The sequence below is a fragment of the Rutilus rutilus genome (assembly GCF_951802725.1).
Source record: "Rutilus rutilus genome assembly, chromosome: 21".
Lineage (NCBI taxonomy): Eukaryota > Metazoa > Chordata > Actinopteri > Cypriniformes > Leuciscidae > Rutilus > Rutilus rutilus.
Window position 1 is genome coordinate 25,552,015 of NC_140226.1, and position 11,156 is coordinate 25,563,170.

An 11,156-nucleotide genomic window follows, 5' to 3' on the forward strand; every position below is an offset into this window, starting at 1 on the left:
TGGCCAAATTTTATTTTTTCTATTTATAACATGATATTTCAGAATGTTAACTACCTCTATTAAACGCTTCACCCCACTCAGCATCTTTTCTGTTGTTATTAATAATTATCTTTTCTATTTATACTCGCTTCTCTTTGACGCATGCGCACTAAGTCACCTGTCATATGACCGCACATGCGCACCACTGTCATAATCTGTCTGAACTGAAGGAATTTCGGAAAGAGTTTGGACCAGCACGGGAAATTAACACTTTCTAAACACTTAGACCGATCGATCCTCAGTCTTATCCTTCTCCTGCCCAGGAATCAACCTCAGTAAGTAGCGAGTGAAACGTTGTGCTCCAGGTTCCGTCCAGCATTTTTAAAAAAGAGGATGATAAAGCGTTTCTACTTCCCCAAAGCGGAACTGAGTACGAGACCAACTGACCAACTACTGCCTTAAATAAACAAACACACTTTACCAGTAAGTTAGCGATAAAGAACATCGTGAAACACCATGAGTAAACCGTAAGTATAAAACCTGACCGTAAATAGTGGTGTTGGGATCCCGGATCAATTGGGAAGATCACAAGGACTTTCTCCACTTTCAAAGTAACGTTAACTTACTAACTTTCTAAACGCGGTCATTTATTTAACGTTACCTGGCAAAATTGTGCTCTGTCCTTCTGGAGTTGGGTGTAAAAGGTAAATCTTGGAATCAGCAGCATTAAACATCGCTGTTTACACTCTCTGATAAGATCGGATTTTCTTGAATGGTTTCTGTGTATGGTTTCCTGAATGTTGGTGTAGTAGAGGATTTGTCAGATCCCAAGCATCATATATAGAGGAAGCATGTTGTAGTTTAGTCCGAATTTGATCTTAATGCAAGTCCAGATGATGATGATTAGTGTATCTGATACAGAAAATAGTGTAAGAGACATGATGTAATGACCTTCCCTCGAGAAACCGGTTTTTGTTGACAAACTGGAAATGTACAATTCCTAAGGAGGTGTTTCTCATGGCTGGACTGTTCAATGGAGGAGAGTGAGTAGCCTATGACTCTCTGGGTCATGTTAGCCCCCCTTAAAAACACTTGTCTAACTGTTTTGAAAAGAACCTTGGATAAGGAAGTTTAAGGGATAGTCAAATTCTGTCACTTACTCACCTTCAAGTTGTTCCAACCCTGTTTAAGTTTTTTTTTCTTCTTCTGCTGAACACAAAATAAGATATTTTAAACAATATGGTAACTAAACAGTGGATGGACCTCATTGAATTCCATAGTATGGAAAAAAGAAATACTATGGAAGTCAACTGTTTGGTTACATACATTCTTAAAAATGAATTTTGTGTTCAACAGAAGAAAGAACCTCATACAGGTTTGGTACAACATGAGGGAGAGTAAATTATGACAATTTTCATTTAATTTTTGGGTAAACTGTCCCTTTAACACTCAGAGAAGTGCATTGAAAGAGAAAATTAGAATTCTTTCAACATTTATTCACCCTCATGTTGTTCCAAACCTGAATGACTTTCACAAAAGGAGATGTGAAGCAGAATTTGCCTCAGTCACTGTCAACTTTCATTGCGTCTTTTTTATTTATGTATAACAAAAGTGAATGGTGACTGAGGCTTTAATTTTGTCTCTTTTTGTGTTACCTGTTAGTGAACATGTTCAGAATGTAATTTCCCAGATCAGAAGTGGATTTGTGATGGCTGGATCCAGGGTTAGATGATATAGTGTGAACTTTTCTTTAAAGTTAGTTCTTGTGGATTTTTCCTCTACCTTGCTGGCATTTGAAACAGGAAAAAGCTGCAGAAACGAAGGAAAGACATAAGAAATCTGTTTCCTGTGTACAAAGACAGGCCTATTACACACTTTGTCACACCATAAACACTTAGGCCTATAAGCACTTTTTTCATCTTTTTACTGCAGTTTAGTTTTACTACAGTGCATGTGAGATTTTTACTGTAAGCTGTGACAGTTTTATGTTAGTCGATAATTGACCTCAGTGTCTGTTTATTCATTAATGTTTTATGTGTATTTCTGCTCTTTTGTTTAAGCTTCAGGGTTCTTTGCAATGAAACACACCGCAAAATGGTGTGTCTTATGTTGACCACATTGGTCACAAAATCTTCATAGAAAAACATCACGCTTCTCTTGTATATCTCTCACACCCATCTCACGCCATTGTTAACAGTGCTTTCGACAGCACAGACATCATACGCATTTTCACTTTTGACATTAAGGCGTGTAATGGGCATTGAAAAAATGTGTCGTGTCTGTACTGTTTGTGTTCTCTGAATTGTAACCCTTTTTAAGATAATATTTTATTAACTTTACTATTCATTTTAAAACATTTGACAACACACAACATTGTTAATCACTTTCATGCTTTTTTTTATTTGCATTATAGATATTTGATCTTTTCACCCGATATTTTGTCATCTACTTAGCCTCATGTTGCATAATTCTATGTAATACAAAAGTTAAAACTGACATTTTGATTTGTAAGACTTTCAGAGACTTGTAGTTTCACCCAAAAAAAATAATAATTTGAGCAACATGAGGCTGAATTATGATGATAGAATTCCTTCAAATTCAAATTCAAGGTGGTAGATTTCCATGGGAAAGCTTTTGCTTTGGGCATCTTTGTTTGTGTGTGTGTGTATGAAAATAGCCTCTGAACCTTGACCTCTCGTTTCTGTCCTTCAGACCCCAGAGCGTAGAGCTTAAGGCCACCGGAGGGGCACCAAACTTGGACACCAGCAAGATGGCAGACATGTCAGTGGAGGACATCACAATGAGAGCCAATCAAGTTACAGATGAGGTATGCTGATCATCTGTTACAGTAGCGATATACTGTAACAGGATGAAAGGATTCATTTCTTTGTTATTAGATGCAATGTTTTCAAGTTCCTGTATACGTACAGACTCATTGTTTGTGACAGCACTCAAAGTTTTCTCTTACTCACTGTTATACTGCTCTATTTCGCAACCTTATAATACATTTCTTGCACTAACAGTTGTAAAAAAAAAAATCGTAATGTCATTGAATTTCCAAATAAGTGACTCTCTGTGCTACTAAATCTTCGATAACTTAAACGCACTTCTTTCTTTCTTTACCCACAACTTTGTTTCTTTCTCTCTTTCTCCTTCTTGCTGCCTCTGAAGGGACTCACATGAGCCTGTGTGCTGTAATAAAGACTAATAGCATGAAGCGGCCTCTGTGCTCATGCTCAGCATGGGTGACTGGGGGTAAACTACAAATCCATGAAACATTCCCTACCCACCTTTCTATTCTAACATCAGTTTGTTTTTGTTTTTTTTAACTGTGATTTTACCGTTAGTGTTTAAGTACCCTCACAATGTAATTTCCCAGGTCAGAAGTAGATTAATGATGGCTGAATTTAGGGTGATATATTGAATATTTACTAATACTATTACTAAATATTAGTTATATATTGCTATAGTTTGTGTGAGAGAGAGAGAAGTATTTTTTTTACTGTTTTAGTTCTAGCATTAAACATAAATGAATGGCTATTTGGTTGGGGGGAAAAAATCACACTTTTAAATAGGTTTAAAGCAAATGCATAAATATTGAAAAATACACAGATGAGCCAAAACATTATGATAACCTGCCTATATGCTATTGGTCCTCTGCGATGCGCCAAAACAGTGCCGCCCCACCGAGGCATGGACTTTTATAAGACCCCTGAAGGTGTCCTGTGGTATATCTGGGTATATACAACTCAGTTGGCCTGAGATCTGGGGAGTTTGGAGGCCAGGGTAACACCTTGAACTCTTCACCACGCTCCTCAAACCATTCCTGAACAATGTGTGAAGTGTGGCAGGGTGCATTATCCTGCTGAAAGAGGATAAGGATCTTAAGAAGAGTACTTGGTCTGCAACTATGTTTAGGTAGGTGGCATGTGTCAAATTTACTTCCACATGAATGGGCAGACTCAGGGTTTCCCAGCAGAACATTGCCCAGATCATCACACTCCCTCCAGCGGCTTGACATTGTCCCACAGTGCATCCTGCTGCCATCACTTCCCCAGGTAAACGGCTCACAAGTCCACGGCCGTCCACTTGTGTAAAAGAAAACAGGACTCATCAGACCAGGGGACCACCTTCCACTGCTCCAAGGTCCAGTTCCGACGCTTGCGTTCCCATTGTAAGGCACTCTGATTGGTCTGTGACTATGCAGCCCCATACGCAGCAGAATATGATGCACTGTGTGTTGTGATGCATTTCGGAAAAGACGGGATAGCCTTCATTAACTCATGCATTGATGAGCCTTGGGTGGCCAACACCCTGTCACTGTTTTAAAGAGCAAAGAGCTGTAGTTAACTGACAAGCTGAGCCATATTGCATTAATAATCGCTGGCGATACGTCCGCGATTTTAATGCGATATGGCTCAGCTTGTCAGTTAACTACAGCTCTTTGTAGTAAATGCCGCTCCATCTGAAAGCAGGTGATGGCGATTTACTACTAATCAAGGAACTGGCTTTACTGACGAGATGCGCATAACAATCTCACGATTTAAATCGCCCAGCCCTACACTGCTGACCAGGAGGAACCCACAAGCCTTGCCATTTCAGAGATACTCTGAACCAGTCGCCTTGCCATAACAATATGGTCATTGTCAAAGTCAGTCAGATCTTTATTCCTGCCCATTTCTCCTGCATCCAACATGTTGATTATGAGAACTGATTGTTTGCTCACCATCTAATCTACCCAGATCTTAAATATGTGGCCTTTGTTAGGAGATAATCAACGATATTTGTTTCACCTGGCTGTGACTGGTAATAATGTTTTGGCTCATCAGTGTATAATGTTGTCAAATATCAAAAAAAATAAATGTGAAGATACAATTATTTTTTAATAGCCAAGCTGGAAATGTTTTATGTATGCCTCTCTATTGTGTTACTGTGTATGTTGTGTGTTCTTTGCATGGCTTCATAGCATTATCTAGGATTTTCACATTTCTTCATACATATTTCAGAATTTATCAGTGTGTTCGAATTAAAGTAAACTCATAAAGGTCTACACATTGTGGCTTTATGAGCCAAAGACTTATGAGCTGAAAGTGTTAAATTTACATTTATTCATTGTGCTTTGTTTTATTTGATGTTTGCATGCATACCTGAAATATAGAATATCTGCTGTTTTCTTATTACAATAATGATTTGATTACCTTTTGAATATATGTTTCTTTTTCTTTCAGTCACTTGAAAGCACTAGGCGGATGCTACAGATGGCGGAGGAGGTAAGAGCTCCAGTGAAACCTGGAGGCTTCAGAAGCATGTTTGCTGTTACCTGAAGTACATAATGCTTAGAACTACCCGTATTTGCTCATTAGAGTTATATATAACCTGATATAAGCATGCGTATATTTTCAGAGCCGGGAGACGGGGGTCAAAACAATGACCATGCTGGATGAGCAGGGAGGTGAGTGACTGCACCATTAGGAGATGCTGACTAATTAAGACATTGTTTATTGATTGAAATGTGCTCTATTGTGTCTTGATCAGAGCAACTGAGGCGAGTTGATCAAGGAATGGATCAGATCAATCAGGACATGAGGCAGGCTGAGAAGAACCTGACTGATCTGTCCAAATGCTGTGGCCTGTGTGTGTGCCCATGTGACAGGTTCGCTATTATAACTCAACTTCCTGCTGCTGGATTTAAAATATTATGCATTACGTTGTATTATGCATTCATCTTTCTGGGGTAAATGAGAGTATTAAAACCTGTCTTTCAGAGTGTCTTCCATTGAGAATGATGGGAGATATAAGCGGACTTGGGGCACAGGCGGTGACAACACCAGCGTGCAGGGAAAAGAGGACGGTGTGGTATCCAGCCAACCGAACGCCGTTCGCAATGGGCAGGCTGTTTCAGGTGGATCAGCAGCCGCTTCTGGCCCCTACGTCAAGAGGTGAGGGCGACATACACTGAGAACGATGGACATTGATCCAGTGTCAGACTTGGCTAATAGAAAGTAAACAAGAATATATGTTGGGCTATATCAGGGATGTGATTTTTCCATAATTTCCCACTTGAAAAGTATGACCCATGTGAATTTTGTAAATAAAAGAGAATATAAAAGAGTAAATGCTACTTTGCAAGTGCTGAGTGTTTGAGACACTTATAATTTGCATTTGGGAACGCAACCTGTGCCAACCATCTTCCCAAATTCGTAATGAGAATCGTTTAGAAATCTGTTGTTGTCAACAAAGAGAAGCGTTAAGGTCTCCCTGCTGTTTTCCGCTAAAGTAAAATAATGGTTTAACTTTTGAATGCAAACAAATCAGGCATAGGCATAATTTGTGGGTGGGACGGGTGGGACATGTCCCCACCACTTTTTGCCAGGGTCGATATTGTCCCCACCACTTTTTAAAACATCTCAGAATGTACCAATTCTACAAATAAATAAAACATCTCCAGTTAACTGGCAGAGCATTCATTTCGTTCGTTTTTTAAATAAGAGACGATCTAGAGCTGAAATGTGTTTTTTAAATCAAGTGATCAAAGTGCTCGTTGCCGCTGCGATCAGTGGCGCGGATACAGTGTTTTCTCAAGTGGCTCGCGCACACGCCGCACTGTCTTCACTCGGACGCGCGCTTAAATCCGTTGCGGATACTCTCTATTCGTTCTGGTGAAATCACAAAACATAATGCACACAAACGTGTCCCTGCTTTGATATACAACCACTGATGAACATAATCGGTTTTGATGAGGAAAAAAAAACTATACGAGAAAAAAAAAAAATGTACGAGTGCGGATTAGAACCCAGAACCTCTGACACGGTTGGCGAAAGTTCTACCACTGGACCATTAAAGGCAGGGTAGGTAGAAATGGTCTAAAAATTTTATTTTTCAAATTTGTTTAAACTTTATGTACATATCAATACATAATTAAAATGTAAGTACTCTGAAAAAGAAAGTATCAAAATCGAGTGTCTGTAGACCTCTCACGACTGTTTTAAAGACATCTCATTATTTCCATTCACTCCACCCCCTCATTTCTGTGCTTCTTCCAAAGCCACGCCCCCAAAACGCATGAACGCGCGACTCCGACCGCTGAGCTAGAGGACGCATTATTTACCTGAGACAAGCAGAGGGGAAGGGGCATTTTTTTGCCTGGTTTGCCTTCACTAACTGCATATGCCGGTACTGTAAATTTAGATTGCTCTTTCTCTGCCATTGTTTTGGTATTCCTAGGTTCAGTGCCTTCTTCTTCTTCTTCGATAGATTTTATTGGCAGCTTGCAAACATAGTGCATTACCGCCATCTACTGGACGGAGGTGTGATCAGGTTCCGTGCCTCTCGCACTCCTCAAATCAAACGGTCGCGCGCAAGTGGGCAGGTGCTGTGTGGCAAAAGGGTGGTTGCCATGGTTGCGAGAGAGTGACAGTCGCCTAAGCCAATCCTTTGATTCGTCCCGAATCGAAATAATGAGCTGTGTTTAATACAGATTAAACGGTCTAGAGTCACTTGATTTTTATACTCTTTTTTTCAGAGTTCTTACATTTTAATTATGTATTGATATATATAGAAAGTTTTAACAAATTTGAATCTTTAATTTTTAATAAATCCTACCTACCCTGCCTTTAAGGCGGATCTATGTATTTATTCACACGAAGATTCTCGGCACTGACAACATATATTAGGCTACATCTCATTTACGACAAATTAAACCCCATGTAGCCTACTATTTAAATCGATTGCTGGACATCGTAATGTTATTGAACATATATCTGATTTAGCATTGTATTAGCAACCCCCACCCCACCTGTCCCACCCACTTTTTAAAACAAAGTTACGCCACTGAAATCAGGACAAGCATAACCATGTTAGTATTTGAATTTGACTGTTCTGTAAAATAAAATATAATAAAATAATGATAATACCAATTATTAACAATATTAATAATAACAATTCTATTAAAGCTTTTATTGTAACATATTGTATTATAATATATTATTATGATTATTATTAAATACTGTTTTTTTTTTCTCAATGGCCCCCCACTGTAAAAAACAAACAACAACAAAAAAACAGTATTTAATACTGTTAATACTGTTGCTTATTTTTTGTCATGTGCCTGTTTTATGTCCTTGAAATAGTCAGTCCTTATGACATTTGGGCTGATTAAAAATTCCAACATTAAAGCCACATTTTCTCCTAATTTACCTTTATTTTTGTAGAGCTAAACTGTTGTGCCATCATTTGAATAAGCTTCCATTTTGTTGCATGCTAATGTGTTATTGTGGAAGCATCGGTTTCAGATTTACCTACCCTTAAATGTTGCTAACAAATGAACAATGGTCATTTGTTGCCTTCCTGTCTAAGCAGGCAGCGCTTGACCTAGAATAAGCTATAATGTCTTTCTTCAATGCCGCATGTCTTTTTTTTATTTTAAGATCTTTACAGCTGATTCATTCTCCTGATAATTAATTTAGATTAGTCACTTTTTGAATTATTCTGTGTATATTAAGCTGCTTTGATACAATCTGTATTGTGAAAAGCGCTATACAAATATACTTGACTTGACTTGACTTGACTATAATAAGATGTACTGTATGCGTTATCATTCCCAAAAGAGTAACGAATGATGCACGAGAAGATGAGATGGAGGAGAATCTGGAGCAGGTGGGCGGCATCATCGGGAATCTCAAGAATCTGGCCTTGGACATGGGCAATGAGATCGAAAAACAGAACAAGACCATTGACCGCATAACTGATAAGGTAAAGCCACACTATTGAACTCCTAAATGACGGTAGTTCAGAATATATTTATTTATTTATATATGTATGTATTTATTTATTTATTATATAATATGATTGTATAATTTTATATTTAATTTTATATATAAATTTTTAATTAATTTTTATATAAAAATATATTATTAATTGTGTTGCCCAGGCTGATATGAATAAAGCTCGCATTGATGAAGCCAACCAGCGAGCCAACAAACTTCTGTAGAGAATGGACACTTCCAGCATCTTTCAGGAGCCTGATTGTTTGATCTTACCACACACTTACACACAAACTTTCTGCTTCACAGCAATGAATTGCAGCAAGTGAGTTTATTTTTTCCAATACCATCTGTGCCTTTTATTGCAGTCTTCGGTCTATTGTAAATAGGTTGACACTTGCACACACAAACATATTAGAGCCTCCTGTACAATCTAGTCTTCACCCTTAATATGTGGGACAAATATGCTGGACGCACAGAGTGCAGTTGTGTTTGCGGCTTTGCTCACTGCTGTCCTGTCAGTCTGTAATGGATGGAGTCTAATCTCTCGGGATGGTGATGGGTTTTGTCCGTCCCTCTCTCTGGACTTGAGTCAACATGGCTAATTGTTTCATTAATCTGAATGAGGGGCGAAAGACTTATGACAGAACCTTTAATGTACTTTTATGCTGCCCTTATAGCCGTTTATGTATGTTTGGGTTAATTAGATGTTTGGTTTGTATGTCATTTTTTTTTCTTCTGATTATACTCATATTTAATTAGCTTAAGACATTAATAGGCCTTCTGAATACAGTTAGTCCTGTTCAATGTTTTGGGTAAAATTTATGGTAGTGTCGTTTTTTAATTTACCATGCTTTAGGAATAGGACATTTCACTAAGTCTATTTTATTTCTAATAAAGTCAGTATAATCCTTCCTTGGGTTTTTTTTCCCCTTTTTAAAAAAATATTCAGACCTGACTTGAGGTGCTGCCACATTACTTTATGCTTTTAAGGTGAAGGTTTGAAGTGCTTATTGCCACAATGTATAGCTCATTATGTGTTTTGTTTTGTTTTTTTTAAAGAAGTCTCTGTAACACTTAAGTTTAGGGTCCAATTATAACTATTAACTAGTCGCTTATTAGCATGCATATTAGTAGGATATTGGCTGTTTATTAGTACTTATAAAGCACATAATAATGCCATATTCTGCATGACCATACATCCCTTAATCCAACCCAATACTTAAATGTAACAACTACCTTACTAACTATTATTAATCAATAATGAGAGTTTATTGAGGCAAAAGTCATAGTTAATAGTTAGTTAATAGTGAGAATTGGACCCTAAACTAAAGTTTGACCGAAGTCTCTTATTCTCACCAAGGCTGTCTTTATTTGATCAGAAAATAGGAGGGACCTTCATTTCTTGCTCAGTGACCCATTTTGTGTTGATTTTGATGTTTGCAACAATGGCCCACTATAAGATTTCTAGCAGAGGCAGTCATGTTTTGATTTTTTTTTTTTTTTTAATCTGTTGGTTTTTGATATAATCCATTATGCCATGTATGTGAACAAGAAGTCCAGGACCTCCAGCAGAAAAATAGGCCCACAACATTAAAGATCCAGCAGAATATTTAATCGTACACATGGGGTACTTTTTTATCCCTGCATGCACCAAACCCATCTTGAGTGTGTTCTTCAGCTGTTTTCTTACAGCCACTTTCTATTTTCAATCTTTTGCTGCACATCAGAACTATATTCTTTGGATTTACCCATCGTGATGAATGATTAAGGGAATTTGACCTTTGTGTTTCCTCGTATGCTCCTTTGAAACAAGAATTCATGGCCGAATAATTTCATGTTCCTAGTCACCCTGGTGTGCTAAATTGTAAATATGAAAAGGAATATACTTCACACATATACTATAACTTTTTTGTTTTAATTCAGTGACAGGTTAGATTTAAAAAAAAATTAAAAAAAATTAAATTAAATGAAAGATCAAAAAGATAAGCAATGCATTGTTTTATCATATTTACCAAGGGTGCCAATAATTCTGACCCCAACACACACACAGCACAGCTGACAAATGAAGGCGACGAGCCTTGCACTTTAAATTGAAGAAGTAGAGAACATTTTTATTTATTGGAAACTATATTTATTGGATAGACAAAAATCACAAAGTTAAGGGGAATCTTTCCATGTAGGTCAAAAAACTTCCCCTTCCCCATTGCCAACTCACTTCCTGTTTAAAATGGTTGCCCACAGTACTAAAGGTAGGTACAATACCTGTATATGAAATTATCTAATCATTTCATATATGTAACTCAATGGCCCCTGCAGTTGGTTCATCAAAATACGTTTATGCCAGAACGTTTGATCTGATCTAAGTTAGCCTACTGTTTTATATTAATTCTAGCTTTCATTTTTTTCATGGAT

At 37.6% G+C, this 11,156-nt stretch overlaps 1 protein-coding gene across 3 annotated transcripts; it reads left to right on the forward strand.

Annotated features, from left to right (window-relative positions):
• The first annotated feature begins 167 nt into the window (after window positions 1-167).
• Window positions 168-9,656, forward strand: snap23.1 (synaptosome associated protein 23.1). Of its 3 annotated transcripts, none has more exons than XM_084393407.1 (8): window positions 168-314; window positions 2,692-2,806; window positions 5,208-5,249; window positions 5,383-5,431; window positions 5,515-5,632; window positions 5,745-5,918; window positions 8,586-8,730; window positions 8,909-9,656. In XM_084393407.1, the coding sequence occupies exons 2-8, from the start codon at window positions 2,750-2,752 to the stop codon at window positions 8,966-8,968; spliced, it is 645 nt and encodes a 214-aa protein (XP_084249533.1). In that variant the 5' UTR covers window positions 168-314; window positions 2,692-2,749; the 3' UTR covers window positions 8,969-9,656. The 3 variants fall into 3 exon arrangements, with proteins under 3 accessions (XP_084249533.1, XP_084249532.1, XP_084249534.1); XM_084393406.1 differs by having other exon boundaries at window positions 201-506; XM_084393408.1 differs by lacking the exon at window positions 168-314 and adding an exon at window positions 402-590.
• Window positions 9,657-11,156: the final 1,500 nt, after the last annotated feature.